This window comes from Pieris rapae, chromosome Z (genome assembly GCF_905147795.1).
Source record: "Pieris rapae chromosome Z, ilPieRapa1.1, whole genome shotgun sequence".
Taxonomy (NCBI): domain Eukaryota; kingdom Metazoa; phylum Arthropoda; class Insecta; order Lepidoptera; family Pieridae; genus Pieris; species Pieris rapae.
Genome location: NC_059534.1, coordinates 11,786,374 through 11,805,800, shown reverse-complemented (window position 1 = coordinate 11,805,800; position 19,427 = coordinate 11,786,374). Strand labels below are relative to the sequence as shown.

The window sequence follows — 19,427 nt, the reverse complement described above, 5'->3', positions numbered from 1 at the left end:
ACTAATAAGTAATTAAAGCCTAACCTAATATACGAATAAAGATGTTTGCCATATGAAAGTGAAATAACACTACTTAAAGTCTTTATTACGGGGAAGTCACTCTGTTTTAGTGTTCTTTTTATTTATCTATGTATTGCAGAAAATAAAATAAAATATATAAAAATCTTCATACTTGCTAGCGCTACAATTGTCTACGTTTTTTAAGTTTATTAGTGGATCAGCAATAGTGGTTTGATGGCTTTACCGTGTATCGTTTCGATTCAACCTCAAGGTCATGTTTTCGAATTCGGCATGCCCAGATTTTTATTATAAGTTCACAATTCATACTTCCTTGGCCAGAAATGTAAGCTATGTTAGATGAATTAAAATATACGGCTTTCCGAAATATCTTTTCTAATTATAAAAATTATAATATGTATCGGAAAATGTATTTTTACGTATCATTAAATGTATTATTTTTTAAACTACATATTTTACATATCTACTTTACACATGAAAACCACTTTTAATTATGAATTTATGTAAAGAATAATAAAGTCATTTTTCTTGATGAGTATTTTATTAAATGGACAATGCGAACAAATGAGTGTAATTTTCTACGTTTATTTCGTATCCTCTTATATTAAATCGGTAAAAAACGACCTCGGTCGCGGTAAATCAATGCAGTTTCGTGGGTTTCAAATGTCCTTCCTTCATATTGGTCTTTTGACTTTTCCACCTCTCAGTCACCTTATGAAAAGTATTATAGGATATCGAATGTGTACCCTACACAAGAATTTCCTTAGAACCTTATATACGACAGTACAACTACTTTCCATACCTTTACCTTACGAAATTCTTGATAATCGCTTATCAAATTTAAATTTAAAAAAAATCTAATTTCGTTTGATGACATACTTGCTGGGCGAGTATGAGACTGTATGAGTATTATCACCGCTGCCGGAAACATAACCTTTTTGCTGTTTATTCGATTCATGTCACCAAGCTCCCATTCCCCGCTTACCTACTCTTGCAGGTCTAGTTTTCCTTTTTGGGAAGCGTACGGGGGTATATACTGTGATTTAAAAATGTATTTAACTGAAATTATCTGTGTTCATGTGCACTTATTCTTTTTTATTATTGTCCTGTTCATTGTTTATATATATTTTGCTATGTTTTGTTTCATTCGTTCTAAATATAATATGTATTATATCTTTTTGCACTTCTTACATATGAAATAAAATTTTCGTCTCACAATGGTTGTCTGAAAGAGATCGCTCGAAAGCGATAAGGCCGCCAGTTGCCCTTCTTTTTATTTATATCAATTGTATTATATTTCTGTATATACAACGAAGTTATGGATAAAATACAAGAAATAATTGTATAATCGTTATGACGATATTTTATAAATTTCGCCATACATAAGCTGTTAATAAAAAATATGTAGAAGTTGAAAAAGAAAAAAAAATTCTTAAAGGCGGAAGTAAGGATATAAGCCGCTAAGTAAGGGTGAAATAGAGAAACGAGACTTATCTTATCCGGGATAATAACTTTGAAGACTAGTTGAGTATGTATATATACACTACGATGAAAATATTTAAATCAGCGATATTAAAAACATGTATTTTCTGGGTCACGGGTTTATTGTAACAATTGCAACACCTTTATGGTGATGTATTTAAATGGATTGATATCTTCATATGAAACGATTTTGATATTATTATCTTTCTATGATTGTGTGTAAAGCCTTCGTATTGAAATCATATCTTGTGAAACTACGAACAATTTAGCATTTCATATTATTAGCATAAAAATCAGAGCCGCTGGATTTTTTAGAAATGGGCCTCACATTTCTCTGTTACGTGATCCTGGTGATGAAATACCAGAGTCGTACGCTCCATCTAGACCAACTTTTCGTTTGTTATACATATTTGAATATGTTTGTTATACTGTTATACTAAACCAATCCACTTGGTTCTACTATAAATTATTTATTAAAAAACTCGAATGAAAAAACCTGTTCATTTTGGGGCCTCTTTTGTTGTTGTTTGTCTGAGAGCCCCAGACCTGTAAATCCGGCCCTGGGTATGCCTATAGTCAAGTAATTAAGCAACGGCAATTTTAATTAAAAATATGTATTTAACATAAATCAATACGATTCTGTTGTTCCGCAAATATACATCAGTCTTGACCCAACTCCGCCTATGGACTTGCCTGTCTTAAGTGAGGAACTGTTCGTGATTAGACAGAATAATCAGAATAAGAAAAAGAAAAAGAATCGCGTGACCATTCACCAACTAGATGGACCGATTATGTCCTATACTTCCCACACTCTACAACATAAAAGAGAGGCGCTGGGCAGGACATCGCGATGTTCATACATGTGCTACCTACCAAAGAGAAATACTACATTCAAGTACACAAGAATACGTTGCTTCCTGTTGTAATAATACGATATAAATAAGTCCATTATTTCCACCAGAACGAAGTACATATAAAAATATACATAAATGCATTAAAGATTGAATCCCACAACTATAATGGCACTTTGATTGCCAAATAATTATATAAATAGTTTACTTTTAAAACGTCTGAATATTACGTTAAAATTTTAGCATAAGTACAGCAAACCTGCAATCTACACTAATAAAGAGGAAAACTTTGTTTGTTTGATTGTAATGAATAGGCTCATAAACTACTGGACCGATTTTAAAAATTCTTTCACCATTCGAAAGCTACATTATCCACGAGTAATATAGTATAGGCTATATTTAATTTTGAACAAAAATAGAGTTCCGTAAGATATTAGGATTTTTCGGACACAAGGTGTAAAAATCAACCAAAAAAGTTTCTTTTTTTGCGTACCCAGCCTAAACTATTAAAGATAGAACCATAAAATGTTCTAAGTAATTGTAGATCTTATAAATATCTACAAAAAAGTCCACGACACACTATACCTATCTATGTCGAGTGAGGCACAATAACCATTAATTATATGTGCAAGCGAGAACATGGCGGCGAATCACGTGTTGGGTGCAAGAAATTGCAACCCTACAGTAAAGACTTCTAAGGTGATCTCAATGTAATGGAAGATGGTTGCTGTAGCAGCCAGTCACGGGGTCTCTTGGTAGAATGCTTACGCGACCCCAAGTTATCCCAACAGTGACGTGATTGGTAGGAGGGGTTTAGTAGGTAGGGCTTTTAGAGCGAGTTCCACACTCTGTGCGGAAATGCATTCCCCTCAATAAAAAAGGGGGTAGCATAGCAAAATGTTCCATGTTGGCATGTACTAAAAAGGTAGGCTAGGCATTAAGGAGAAACGAAGTTCGCGGAAGCTGCTAGTAAACAATATAGGAAGTAATGGGAATTTGAATATTGGCTAATTAACTTAACTTAAATAGCGTCAGTATATCAACTCACAGACGAGGAAACTGCCAGAATAGTAAATTTTAGTTACTTTCACAGCGTAATTTCGTATGGAATTCTTTTATGGGGCAAAGCAGCAGATATACAATCTATTTTTATCTTGCAAAAACGTGCTATTAGGTCAATCTATTGCTTGAAACCAGGCACTTCACTTAGAAACTTATTCAAGGAAATCAGTATTTTGACGGTACCGTCACAATATATCTACAACTGTATCGTTTTTGTGCGTAGTAATATTAGTTATCTTTTAAAGAACAGTGACATTCACAATAGGAATACAAGAAATAAGGGAAATCTTTTCCAGCCATCTTACAGATTGCAGAAAATAAATACTTCATTTATAGGCCTAAGTGTACGCTGCTATAACATGATTCCTAGTGAAATATTGGAACTGCCTCTCAACAGATTCAAAACACATATAAAAAAACCTTAATGTGTAAAGGTAACACATAACACAGTTAATGACCTAGAAGATAAACACGCTTGACAATAATTACAGTTATATTGTTATAATTTGCTTTGTTCTCTTGGATGGGTTGTGAATGTAATGTAATGGTGAATGTGGTAAATCACAGAATAGATTTTTAATTTATTTTTACTTATGTAACTTAAATGTCGTTGTGGTAACGGGAGGATAAAACTTGCTGAGTTTCTTGCCCGTTCTTCTCAGAAAAAGACCTCCTGGTAGTCTTGCGAACAGATGGTGTAGTTTTGCTCTTTCGCGAATTTTGTAAACGTTTTTAACATTCATAAGCAGGCCTTTAGTCGCATCTAAATTGAATAAATAAATTTTGATTTGATTGAATTACTTCACTTGGTGAAAACGCGTAATTAGTACTTTGACTTCATATGACAAAATGAATGAATTAATGAATGAGGTAGGTAAAATGATGATGAGCCATAAGGTAATTAAGAAACAAAATCATTTTGAATGTCTATTCGCTAATTACCATTTAAATAATTGAATACGGGTTTCACTTGTCGATATAGAATTAATTTAAGCAGCATTGTATAATGGAACGAAATACATATAAACCTCTAATTATCCCTTATGCTCGATGACAAAAGTTTGTTACGAAAATTTTGATTTTCACAATAACTTGCAAAATTATTCTAAAACGCAGGCCTTTAAAATATAAATTTATTATAAATCTAAAAAATTGTATCATCCATAATATTGAAAAAGTCTTTTAAAGCCACTGTGTGTTCGGACTAATACCTGCTGTTGAGTTTCATGATCGGACGCCAAGCAGAATACAAAATACATACTTACCATCCGTATCACCTCAAATCGCATCACATCCATCGATCCACAACTGGATGTTTCAGGCACTACGTGGACCTATTCCACTGAAGTATTCCCTAATAAATTCGACTTTAGGGTCGTTCAAGTAAAAAGCGTACCAATTCTTAAAAGGCAAAGAACTTGTCAGCCTTCTCGCATTGTGAGTGTACGTGGGCTTCACTTAACGTCAGGATATTTCTCCTTTCCTCCTACCGGTTTGCCTCCTATTACACAAAAAAGGCGTTTTTCTTCTTATTTGTGTGCAATGTATAATTTTAGATCGTGATTTTAGTCAATTTAACCTTGGGTATGTGTGGAGATTTTTTATTTATTTATTTACACTTCGTTGCTAGAAAGAAACACAAATAACACAATATATATAAATTACAAGGGATGCAACGGGCGGCCTTATCGCTAACAAGTGAGCTCTTCCAGGCAACCCTAGATTTTAGATTTCTAGAGATAATAGATTTTATTTGGTTACGTTGCCTTTTAATGTTTTGCCCCAAACCGATTCCCATAATATTTCCATCTCAACTTGCAAATGCGACTGCTAGAACGTTGAGTAGTCTAATGCATTATTTCGAGATCTATTAGACGATTAGGGCAAGGGATGACCATGAAATTGTTCAAGACATGATATGTTCGAGAGCCATTTTAACGATACTATTTTTATAGTTTCATAATCCGCCTGTCGCAGGTTTAAACCAGTTTGGAATCAGAAATTATCTTATCAATATTACCAAGGAATTATTTATTTAGGTTTATCAAGATATGGCTCGGGATAAACATTCGAGTGCATTCATGTTTTATTAGAACATAATTCTATGTCTGCTACTAAAACAATATTACACTCAATACCTTTGTATTGTTACATTATTACTAATTCGACTTAAGGGTCCTTTAAGAAAAGAGCGTGCTATTTCTTAAAAAGCCGGCATCGCACTTGCTAGCCCTCTGGCATTGAGTGTCCGTGGGCGGTATGCCCGGTATGTCAGGTGCATGGTTCTATAAAAAGAAACAGGACGTATGTCAGCTTTACTAAATGAAACCAACGCGCAACCATTGTTGTTTCGGCATGAACCTGAAATTCAGGTTAAGCCTGTAACCATTGGACGGTAGATTTGTATTTATCATCTGACTATACTATCTAGTAATACTTTTCGGGGTCTAAACTTTCCACAATGGTACGCGCTATTGAGTGACTCTTTAAATAGATTCATCATAGACCCAAAAGGAAGGTAAACAATCCTTTAGTTGCCCTATATCAGTCGTTAATTAATCGGGCATTAAATAAGCAGCACAATTATATTTTAATTAGTTGATTAATCATTAATAATTATCGATGTGAGTATGTTTCTTACATGTACTTAATAAATATTGTTTTAATTGAGAGTTTAATTGTTTCATAATTTAGATAGATTTCATTATCATTATAATATTGTATTAAAATTAAGCTTTGAAATCGTAATCAATAACAATAATTAAAATTAACGAATAACAGACGTATCTGGGAGAATGAATTATCTGTGCTACATACAGCTGGATTTTAAGGCAGTTTCTACTGCGCACCACCACTGTACGGAACCAGCTGTATGAAGTATTTCCGAACCAATACGACTAAAAATGCCGGCAACACACTCGCGATCCCTCTGGTATTGAGATTGTCCATGGGCGACGGTATCAGCTAACATCAGATGAGCCTCTTGCTCGTTTGCCCCCTGTGCATAAGCCTATGGGGTTATTCAGACGAATTTAGTTAATAAAATGTCGTCACAGTTACACTTTAATAGAATCCCACATAATGTAATAAAATCATACAATCGTCGTTTGTTTCTTCTGACTCGACCTCCGTTTGGAGAAGGTGAACGACTTGAATGTGTCTTGTATTCGTTCAGTTATCGTTTTTATATTACTGATTCTCGCTTCTTCTGGCTTGATATCTGTCTGTAAGCAATTCTTACATAAGTATAAAAGTTGTAATTAATACGTTGGGTTAGAAGGAAGAGCAGCGGGGGCTTCTCGGCATCTCATTTTTAATGTGCTTATATGAAGGTATATCGTTAGGAAATCGGCATGCCTTAAAATATATTATAATATTGAGTAGGCCAACTTCTCTATTAAAAAGAAACAAAATCACATGCAACCACAGACCCAGAGCTTAATAAAGATTATTAGAGAAGTAGGTGATCAGCCCCTGTGCCACACGCCGTCGACTTTTTAGTTCAAAGGCAAGCCTAAACCTAGTTTTCCTTCACCGTTCGAGCGAATGTTAAATGCGCACATAGAAAGAAAGTGCATTGGTCCACGGCCGGTAATAGAACCTACGACCTCAGTCATGAGAGTCGCATGCTGGAGCAACTAAGATAACACTGCTCATTTTTCCTTTTAATTATTAAATCTGTCTGGACTAAGACATTTAATATGATTTTGTTACAAAGGAGAATGAATGGTGTATATCAATTTATTGATCACCATGTTATTTATTAGAATTTATCACTTTTTATAGACTATCTATCAATCTATAACATAATATATATAGTAGCTATAGAGAGGATTGAGGAAAGAAACCCGCTTTAGGATTGTTAATGTGGGACATTGGTCTGGGTTTAAGAAGTGCCTTCTAAATTTCATCAGTACCTTGGATGTGTCTTCCTCTGTAACATCGATAGATCGGAGCTCCATACCGAAGTTCTTATCTTCAAAAATCTCGCTGCTTTCTTCTGAAGATGACGAGAACACCTTGTAAAATTTAATATTTGTCGTAAGGGAATTTTAACGTTACCTAACATCTCGTCTCGCAGAAGTATTAAAGCTAAAACTGCACGAGACTTACATTATATCAAGTAAAGAGCACTCTCCTTCACGAGCTAGTCTTCCTTCCTTAAATTCCTTTACAAAAATTTAACCAACTCCAAAACTGTTTTAAACAATTTAGTAATATACGCGGTGTCCTTATATGGCTATTATAGACTATTTTTAGTAAGTATTTTGTTCAGTTTTTTGACTACGAAAAAAGACCTACAGGAATAATAGACGTCCTCTTCAAAGTCGGGATTTCTGGTGGAGTGTTATTTTGTGGAATTAGAACTGGGTCTATGCAGAGTCGGTTGTCTTCGTTCGCGTTGAATATGAAGAATGAATCTGCGAGTGGAGGCAAACACCGTTGGATTATATGGCCAAGTGCCAACAGTGCACATGACATGGCAGCAAGGACCGCAATAACTGGTGCATAGCTGAGTCTCTCAATGGGAAGAGAACACGTAGATTTGCGTTCGTCGAACCTGTGAAATGCAACTTATAAGATGTCATAATTCGGAGTTTAGTTTAGTTTTGGACATATAACAGGTCGTTTACCTCACGATAGTATGGCCATACGAGCGTTGGTGCAGAGCCGGGGTCTAAATCCACGACCAGCATAGGCTATTTGAGAGTATGAAAATGAGTAAGAAGAACTCATTAGTAAGAAGACATTTAGTTATAAAGCTTTATTAATAGACATATAGACATAATAGAGACAAAAAGAATTTTCATCATATAATCCTCCAATTTCAGGCAAAAAACGGTCACAGATCATTCGAATCAACGACGGCGTAGCATGTTTTCTCATCACCTGGTCATTACCAGCCTCTTGTTTGGTCCATTTCTGACCGCAGGCTTGTCATCTTCCTCTAGTACGCCCTTTACCGTCCTCTGTAAATTCACTGGAAACCTTCACCAATGTGATTTAGTTGAATTTAGTTGGACACTGATTTTGATAGAAATATACGTGTAATTGTATAATAATAAGAAATCAAAATTGAATTGTTAAGGCAGGCATGGAACATCAAAGCCAAGCCTTGCCAGCCATCATGGTACCATCTTGCCTAGAGAAGTATTTTTGCGTCTTCTTGAAATTAAGAATGTTTGACTTTCTTCTTGTTTGGTGCATCTCGGCCCTCAATCTCGTGTAGCATGTCTTGTCCTTTCATTTCATTTTACCCTAGATTTTAGCCATTTTAATTATTTGAGGGAGGTGTTAGCGGTCATGGCGCCACGCGTAGCTCAGGTACTCAACTTGATAGAGTTTTACAGTTATAAAAATAAGTTTTTTTTATCTTGTCATGTGTGTTACGTAAATTATGATTCGATCATTCAATAAAAACATTCCACGCGTCCTTTCCACTGAGGCATTACGAAACGTCCAGTCGACCGCGTAAACACATAATGGTGCTGGCCCTGAGTTCTTCGTTCAATGATTGAATAATAGTGGTTGTTGGCATACCATTGGAACAAATGTAGTAAAACGATAAAAGCTATTTAAGTGAATATGGCGGGAGGTGGCTGTGTGTACATTGGCTGTAGGAAGAATCTTAAGGGTTGGAAGAGATTTATTATATTTGCGTAGGAAAACTGAATTACTGTGAACCTTTAATAAAGTTACTGCAAAGATTTCTTTACGGCGTTGCCACATTAATTCTATTATATTATGGTTAAATATAATTTATTGATAAAGTTCTTTAACGGGTCAGTATTTAGAGAAAATTGCTTTCAAACTAATATTGCAATATTTATTTAAAACAGCAGTAAAAGTCCAAACTTTTTAAATTTATTTCTATTTATCGATTGGTATTATAATAACTATGTAGATTATATTGTAATAACTTTATATTTATGTGTTGAATATAATTTCGTTACATTGCTTTCTGAGAGATGATCATCAAAAAAAAAATCTAAATGTTTTATTTGTTTAGCAATATGTACAATAGTATTCAGATTGAGACCTCCCTAGTAAGTCAGAGACATGTGACATGGAAGCTTCGCTCTTCTTTAAATTTACAAAGTTTCAACAAATTGTAATCAAAACAATTGTTAAAATAAAAAAAACGGGATACTATAAAAATAATAAATATATGAATATATTATGATGAATGTGTACTTGTGTAATTGTGTGGGAGATGAAAACGAAAAAAAAAAGAAATCTAAGCGATAGTGTGCATGAAAAGATGGATATATATAAATATGGAAAAATGTACCTAAAAGGATTTAACAATGCTTCTGTTTTGAATTAATTGAGGCATATAATAAACTAAACAATCGCTCAGATTGTTTAATTTATTACATGCAAAAATAGTCTTGCAAAGTGCGTAGCTATTATAATATTATGTTGGCCTTTTTTTTGGTGTGTCTGGACTATGTGGAGAAGTTGCGTGCCTCCTATGGACACAACTAAACAGAGAATGTAGAGCTGGCGTATCGTCGTTAATAGTTTGCAAGACTTGTACAACTCTTCAGTTGGGAAACTTTTTTTTTATCATTATTTTTATAACTGCTCTTTGAGCTCTTTCTAGTGCTAATAACTTTAGTTTTGGCAGAACCACCCCACACTGAGTTACATTAGGTGATAACAGATTGAACTAATGTTTTGCACACGATATATATTATGATGTTTGGTACCGCTACATGACGTAAATTGCAAAAAATCCAGCATAATCTACGAATCCTTTTTATAATTGAATATTAAAGCCATTGAATGGCAACCTTGCGAATGTGTCTATAAGAAATATCTATTAGGCTAAACTAATCTTAACTAATTGGCTAATGCTAATGTAAATATTATATTAATGTATGAACCCTGATCAATGCACAACAAAAAAAATTCATTTTCTCATACCCGAATGTAAAGAGTAATTTATAAAAACTTTTCCGGTAATTTTCTATTTAAGACTAGCGGTTTGTTTGATTTTTTTTTTATATTTTGGAGATAAGTACAATTTACTCAGATATAAGTAAACAGTAGGTGGTAGGTAGGTAAACGGTATCATTTAACATCAGATGAGCCTCCTGCCCGTTTGTGTTGCTTTATGAAAAAAAAACATAACATTGAATAATGAAAATCATCTAGTGCTAAGCAGACAACGCTTTGAATATAATTATAATTCGTCATCTATAATATTGAGCACATAACAGATCGTTGCACAAATTACAAGTATATAATTACGACGCGTGTAGTAATTAGGCCATTATTCGCGGCATCGTTGCTTTATTAAATATCGCATAATGAATTAATCATTCAAGTGTGTAATCGTGTTGAACTGAATTAATATCTAGACTTGGCTTCGTGGCTTAAACCCGTTAAAACCAATGGATTTTTCTTTTATTTTGTTGGCATATAGGGTGGACCCCTCCCATGCGTAGAAAAGCAATACATTTTCAACATACGGGAGTGATACTAAGCCTGGACTCTGAGTCCTTAAGCCCACCAACTGACGAAGTACAGGCACAAACGGCTGACATTATTTTATCAAATGAACAATATTGTATATATTGATCTGAGGCTGAGTCCTCAAAGGAATCCTAGGTTATTAAAATTATCATGAGATATGTGTTGGATAGTCCAGGTACATGTCGTCTATATCACCAAGAACCGAATGAAAACTAGCCCCATCAAATAAAACAATATCAAATTACCAGTCATCAACACCACAGTTTTTGATGCCGTCACAGACTACCCCGCTGGTGAAACAGAAGTGATCCTCTCCGACGGTGCAACTCGTCTCATTCTTTAACGTGCATCCTCTGCGTGGCTTCTTCCGTGCTGAGGTCACCGTTACTTGGTACAAGTGGGCCTGAATATATTTGTGGACTATTATCACAGAAAAAGAGAATATAGTGAGTGCCACGAGGAACACTTCACTCTTTACTACTGGAAGGATTATTCCATAATCTATTTTGTGATAGTATTTACTAAAAATTTATTTATTTAAATAAAATCTTTTTGAATAATTTTAATATTTATCGTTAATCACTACTGCAGTTTCGTTATTTTTTTTCCATACGCCAAAGAAGTACAACTTCTAACATCTCTACATGAGTACACACACTCTTTTTTATATTTTTTTGGGGCAATTTGGTTCTTATGGGGAGCCCTCCTTGTGGCGTGGGCCCTCCGTTGGGAAACACTGGTTGCACATATTGTGCTATATGTGAAATGAGTTAATTTGTTTCCAAAAATGTGGAACTAGAAATCAAATAAGTTTATTTTTCTTGACACCCCTAAGTGTACTTTGCCAGTATGTACTTACATTAAGATCTGCATTGATGCTGCTATTGCTGACAAACTTGAACCGCAGCCGCTCCTTGACATGAAACGTGAAGTAGTGGGTTGGAAGGCTTTCATAATTCATTACGTCACAGAACCTGATACACCGATGTTTCTTCATCAGTATGAAAGCATCTCGATTTATCTCGCAGTTTATATTGACAAGATTAGGATACCGGACTACTACCAATAGCTGTACTGCCGGCTCCACCACCACCTCCACGGTACATGCGTAGTCTATTTCAGTGAGGGTTCGGAGTACCTGAGAAGACATGGCTTTTGATATATATGTCGAAGGGAATTGAGAAATGATTGGCGGAAGAAAGTGGTCCTCAAGTCAAAATATGCGGATATAATAATAAGATTAAGATTGCCACACGGCGTCTAATATATATTAGGAGTAGGCAAAACGCTGATTTGTACGTGTGCATTTTTTCTCGATGCTGTACTTCCATAACATTTATTACTAACAAAACAACATACAGAAACAAACTAAATAATAATAATAAAATAACAAAAAAAATGGAAAGAAAAAAGGAATTATATATATGGGTACATTATAAGTGTTTAATGTGTGTGTATTGATATTGAAATGCTGGCCCTGGTTCATCATTATACTGTGAAGAAGATATGGATCTCTGATATAATGACAACATAAACATCACAGATTTTATTTTTATTAATTGATGTTGATTAAAAAACTTAACGAGATGAATATTTATTATATTAAGTATAAACACCTAATAAGGAACAATTATACTACATTAAAAACGATTAGTTGTATGATATTAACTGCATAACGGAAACATTTGGCGCATTCAAAACATAATACTTTGGCAACACGCAAGCAATTTCTCAACTTATATTAACGGCAAATCGGCACTTCGTAGAACTAACGTTCTTTCTATGAAAACCTAATTCGTATTTCTCTTTAATATTCGGTTGTGGGCTGATTTTAAACAAAATATTTTTAAGTGCCATTCTCATAAATACGCTTTTTTGCTAGTAAATTTATGTTTAACACAAAGCAAAATCGGAAGTGTATTATTATATGATTTTTGTAACATTTAAGTTTACCATATAATTGTCATGTATTTTAGAAAAGATAACTTGTATGTTACTGTAGATTTATTAAATATGATGAGCTGAGCTTTAATAAATAAATAAATAATGAAACAGCTACTTTCTAGTAGCTGTTTCGCTGACAATGGCAAAACGAATTTGTGCACTGTAAAATATGCCTTAACATGTATGCCAACACATAGGCATAAAGACGTCTCTAATTTAGGAAATTTGCATATATCAGTGTTACATTCTCTAAATTGGTTAAAACAAGCGTTGAATGCTTCATATTGTCCTATTATGTGTGTTACCACACCGCCACCACTTATTTTTCTTACAGCGTTACAGCACACAGCGTCCAGAAACAAAAACTAAGGTAACACACTAAAGTGGAAATGGGCGGGGCACACGGCAAGAGAAAAAACAGAGAAGTGGAGCAAAAAACTATTAAACTGCTGGCTAAGGTACAGCAAACGAAAAAGATGGAGACTACTTAGAAAGTGGAAAGACCAAAAAAAACCAGCTGGTGGTAGAGAGTGTGCAGAGAGGAATGGCGGGATTTGGAGGAGGCCTTTGTCAAAAAAGGGCACACACTAAAAGAGGATTAAAATGGAAATTCGTTAAAATGTGAATATATCTGGATAAAGGCTTATTATGATTGTCTTACCAAAGTAATTGTGTCTGACATCCCCATCCCAAAGGATATATCAAATCTGAGGTGTTCTGAGAAAACGCAAGCATCACTTATATCCTTCGGTCGATAAAGGAGTAACAGACCTGGAGCTTCCACGTAATATGTTGTAATGAGAAAAATATATAAGCAGTATGAATATAACATGATTCTAGATGGTCGTGGCCTCAAGACACAATTGTCTGGGCAAACCTGTTATACATATATATATATGTATATGTATAGCAAGCGACTAATGATTTTTATAATCACCTGCCTGGCCGTTTCTACTTTCATTTATTAATTTATATTCAAAACTGCGGATTTCTCATTGACCCGTATGGGATGTCATTTGTGTATTACACTAAAGAAAGAAGAAAGAAGTAGGTATACACTCCATATATCTATGGGAAAAGGGAGTGTAGGTTAGAATTAAAAGGCTCAAAGTTGTGTTGCCGGCCATAACCAGGCGTTATTAATATCACGTATTCACGAATTTGGGTAGCCAAATCTGTGTTTTGGAAACAGACTCAGTAACAAGACTTAGGGCTAAATGTATGTTAAAAAAGTAACACCGAGCGTTTCGTTAGGCATATCTCGAATATGGAAATTTTACACAACGTAATACAGATAGTGTATTCGTTGCGTAATGCGTGTAATTTTGTGTCAGCCGACATATGCTCAAAGTCTGCTTAGTCACAGAACATCCTCGCGTGTGTTTAAGTGCAATACAGTAACTTTAACACACGCTAGGCAATCGTAGACATTATAGTCAATTGTAATTAACACACTTAAGAATTGTAGAACTTTTTATTCAATATCTAAACGTACATCAAAAGTAATTTCACATCGTAAATACGAAGACTGACGCGAATACTTTAGATAGATCATAATAACACAGACTCAGAAACAACACAACGCTAAAATAGGTTTTGTTTATTCGTACTAAAGTGCATTTTACAATGGCTACGCAATACTGTAACAAAAGACAGAATATGAAATGAAATATAAATTTTAAAGCTTCGAGAGGTCTTGAAGTTCTTAGTCATTTTTATAGAACAGGGGGCAAACGCACTGTGATACCGCCGCCCGGCACTCTCAAAGCCCTTTAATAGTTGGTACAGTCTATTCTTACTTCAGCTGGCTCCACATTGTGGTGGTTCGCGCCAAAAACTGCATTAAATAGCGGACGGACGAAGGTCGAGGCGATAGAGTAGGAATTTCCTATTCTGGTAATGAAGAGTTTAACCAAATTCATTAATTTTAGTAATTTGCAAAATATTAGCGCAACAATTAATGAACAGAAAAAGGGGCTACAGCCCCTTTTTCTGTTACATTTTGACACAAGGGTAAATACAGGTAAATACATTTTGACACAAGGGGTATGTCAAAATACGTTATGACTTATGAAGACACATTGTGAATTTCCATGTGTATCATTTAACATAAGGCGAACCTCTTGCCCGATTGCCGAGTACTATAAATAGGGATTTCTTTGATCTTATTCCAATTTAATACAGCATTAGTTTTACTTAAGCCTTTGTCCTTCATTTGTCACTCAAAACGTGCGTACCATTTACTTATGTCAAATTGCAATTGTATACATTACATTATAATTATACGTAATTTACCTGTCTCTATTAGTTTGTGTCGCTTTGAAACGTTCTATCTAAAATACAACAGACTAATAAATAATATTAGTAGTCTACTCTTTTATCTCTGCCTTTCAATACATTTAAGAAATGTATTAAAGAAAAGCTGTGTAAAAAGGCTTACTATAAAGTTAGCGATTATCTAGTTGATAAAACGGCTAGTGCTGGGCAGGCTACTTCTAATTAATTTGTTATATTTGTTTGTTTTAAATATTGTAGTATTTAAAGAAAAACATTTCTTAACGGATCATAGTTATGTATTATTTTGTATTGTATTTAAACTTATAATTATTTAGACATAATTTTAAATTTAACCGACGTTTAGCGTGCTTCACAGCGTGCGTGGTCACGGTGACTGAAGACAAAGGTGTTAAATGTCACTAAGTATCACAGCTGTAGAAAAGGTTAGAATATAATATAATGTTGTATTATCTGTATTTATTTCCCCGGATTTGGTATCGACTAAAAGTGTTTTTCTTTAAATGTGTAAAAGTTATGTTAATAATGGGGCTTCTAAACGGGCCATGTTTTTCTGCAATTGATGGCTGCACTATTGGCAATTAATTGTCCGGCCATCACAAAAATGTTTTAATGCAGATGATGGCCGAGCAATCTATGGCCGGGCCATGTGTTGCAATATGTCAGCAATAGTATGGCCCATGATGCAGACTCCTAAACGGGCCACACATACCGGCAACAATGGCTGATGAAATCACACTTGTCGCAGCAGCTTATATTAATTTTAAAAGAACAGAAAAAGAAGAGATTAAGGATTCGACCTTATTTAAATAGGCGTGAAATTGTAGACAATTTGAGTCTAGCAGTAATAAGCCTTGATAATAAATTATTCAATAACTTGGCTAGAATTTCAAAAGGCGACTTTGACTTTCTCTTAAACAAAATTGGACCAAAAATAAAAAGAAATGATACAAACATGAGAACAGCAATACCTGTTTCATCGCCATCACGAGATTTGCGATAACTCTACGGTTTTTGGCAACAGGAGATTCATTTAAAAGTTTTATGTACCTGTTCCGAGTGTTAGATTTCAACTTTTATACAAGAGGTGTCTACAGCTATTATAGAAGGATTAAAATAATACATCAAGGTAAGTTAACATAGGTTTATTAAATATGTTACGCATAGGTAGTAACTATTATGTACTTTTTAAATTTAATAATAATAGGTATCTAGTAGCAGCATATTCGTTTTTATTTTCTAATAAAATATAAATCTAATAATTTGAGCCTTTTAGTACGTGGTTTTGGAGTAGTATCGACGGCTTCCAAAGTGTCGGTTGTTTCTGATTCTACGACTTCACGTGGGTCAGCACTGATGTCAGTATGTAGTTTCAGTCGCCTGTGAATGCATAAAATTTTTAGTATATCTTTAAGCCTTTCAGATGCCGTCAGGAGTAACAGAATGGAAACAAGTTGCAAAAGATTTCGAGGGAAGAAGTTCAATTTATCAATCGATATATAACATACGTAATACAGAGATATGTACATTTATAATGACTAAAATATTTTATTAAAGATACTTACGTTAGAAGTTTTCATTTTCACTATGTAATCCTATATTCGTGGTATTTTGAGTAAAGAGAAACGATATCGCATCTTAAGCAAACCACTTTCCTTCTTTTTCTCCTCATTATTTGCGTAAGTTCTTAGGCTACTGAATTTTTTGTAAGCCTCGTTACTTGTTATGCCAAACTTTTCAGCGATTTCATTCCATGCATCTTTTTTAGAATTTCTATCTTTTTATGAGCCGGTTTTTATATCCCACAACTCGGGGTGCAAATGTATTTCTTCAATAAAATCAGTAATTGTCTTGTTAGACCAGTAACCATTTTTACGTAGTTGTCAAAATCCAGCTGATCGCAAAACACAGAATATAGCAACAGGCACACTTCACTCATAGCAAACTTCATGTCGCGTAGAAAAGGATACACTATGCCATAACAAAGAGAGTGACTGAAACAACAATTGAACTGGCTGTGCAATATTGCAGTTGAATTCGATAGCCTAGCGATCGTTCGGCAACCCATCGGGGCCATATCGGCCATAAGTGGCTACACAAAACATGTTTGGCTATATGGCCGGGACATTACTGCAACATTGCATAGTGTGGCTGACATTGTTTGCAATGTTGCCGGGCCATGTGTTGCAGCCATCAATTGCAGCAAAAGATGGCCCGTTTAGAAGCGCCATAAAAGACAATACTATTGTTGTTTTGTTCGATGATTTGCTATTTTTTTAAAAGAGTACCGAGAGTTTTTTACGCCGGCTTTTTCTCTCGGTGAGTAGGAATGGTTCAAATTTAATGACGTGGAATAAGTGATACCTTGATGATCTTATATTCCAAAATAAACGTATTTTATTTTATTTTTGAAGTGAAACTTCTTTAGAATCGTTGTGATTTCAAACCGGATGCAACGAAAAAGCGACAGTAAAAAGAGACAGAAACATTAATTCATATGATTTAACGTGGGAGAAAATGAGATAGATAAACTTCTTTCGAATCGTCGTGATTTCAAACCGGATGCAGCGGTAAAGAGAGACAGAAACATCAATTCATCATATTATGATTTAACGTGGGAGAAAATGAGATAGCAGGCATTATACAGCCTCTCTTTACTGCCGCTTTTTCATTTGATCGAATTTCAAACTTTCGATGTTTTAGTTTTTCCCAAATTAAAAATTTATATTAAACTTATAAATTAAAATTTATCATTAAAATATACTGTTTTAAAAGAACACACACATTTAGATAATGGAAAATGATTAATTTATATATGATTAATAATAAAAAAATGTTTTTGAAGGTTTCACTTCTACCATGTGTGAATTGCACATATGTTTTTTTTATTTTATATAACGATAAAAAAGGAAAAAGATCAAGGGCATTATTCCAAAAGTGACTACAATCACACAGATTTTAAAGAGAGTCTAGTATTAGACCGAGCAGTATTAGCCTTGGAATTTGCTTGCAACACTCATACTTCCACATACCAGAGATCCGAAACCAGGCTGTGAGCCAATGCACATCTTTATTTACGTATTCAATACTCGCTTACGATAAAGGAAAATATCGAGAGGAAATCAGCTTTTCATATACTCATGAAGGCGACAACGTGTCAGGCACAGAATCACGCACAATTAGAAAATGCAAATGATCACGTTACAGTTGTGATTTTGTGAAAGCTTCTGGAGCCACTGGTTTTTAAAAGCTAAGTTTAAAGGGATAAACCAAACAAAAGTTGTAAACATGATTCACTTTAATGTTTTTTTTTGCTTTCCTGGGTTATTTTTGTACAATAAACTTAATTCTTCGTTAAGTATTTACAGTTGAAATAGAATAGTAAAATAGATTTTCTAAAGAGCATCGATTAGCAATCAGTAGACGTAGACTAGAGGTGGACTAATACTATACATTAAATTATTTCACACACGTTAAATTATCACACCCTTACAATGCTTTGGTTTAATTTTGTCTGTTACTTAAGTTTAGTCATAGTATGTAGTCATCTCATTGTATATCTTCTATCCGAAAAGGAAGGCTAGTCGCAGCTAGGCAAATTTTTTTTTATTATTATAAGTATATTACGTAAAATTGAGCGGTTAAGGAGTTGAAGCTAACAAATAAATTTCGTTTTAAATCACAATTATTAAACAAATATGCAGGTATTTATAATTATCTTAACCTATGGCAGTGTACCTTTAACGCTGGCAGTATTTCCTCCAGTGCAAATTGCAATCTGTCAGGTGCCAACTTAAATCTTTGATTAGCACCTGTGCACTTGAACCTCACGGCTCAATATCAGTCTCATCTTCTCCAAAGGGAACAAACTCGAAGTTGGAGGACAGGCTCTTATATTTGAGCCGTTTATTATTTTCCGCTTACACTGCGGCCGCCCCAGCTTTTTTGCTAGTCAATGAGAGGTGAAACGGAGCAAGGAAAAAAAATAAACAAGCAATCACATAATATAAAATATATAATAATAACTAAAACTAAATAGAAACATAATCCTCAATAAGAAAACTCAAATTTGAACTGACATATGACACTTGATATGTACATGGTATATTGCTTTAACGATAGTTATTGTGTCTGCTGATTAACATCGTTTGTATTTTCAGTGTTAAAATATTAACACACTGAAGACGTGTCTTGGCATTTGTCAATTTTCATTTAGCGTCTAAAAAAATTTGGATTTTAATAGAAAAGAAATAATTTCAAGGCGCGTTCTACGTGAACATGAATTCTCAAAAG

General features: G+C 34.3%; 2 protein-coding genes across 2 annotated transcripts in view; one reads left to right on the top strand and one right to left on the bottom strand.

The window, feature by feature from the left end:
• The window catches only part of LOC110995682 (facilitated trehalose transporter Tret1), a 32,026-nt gene that overhangs the window by 639 nt on the left and 11,960 nt on the right, over positions 1-19,427 (top strand). The window lies entirely within an intron of this gene.
• On the bottom strand, positions 6,500-13,671 carry LOC110995294. The gene is made up of 6 exons (XM_022262382.2): positions 13,501-13,671; positions 11,755-12,033; positions 11,141-11,298; positions 7,716-7,974; positions 7,331-7,432; positions 6,500-6,637 (listed from the first exon to the last, which is right to left on the bottom strand). The coding sequence occupies exons 1-6, from the start codon at positions 13,669-13,671 to the stop codon at positions 6,506-6,508; spliced, it is 1,101 nt and encodes a 366-aa protein (XP_022118074.2). The 3' UTR covers positions 6,500-6,505.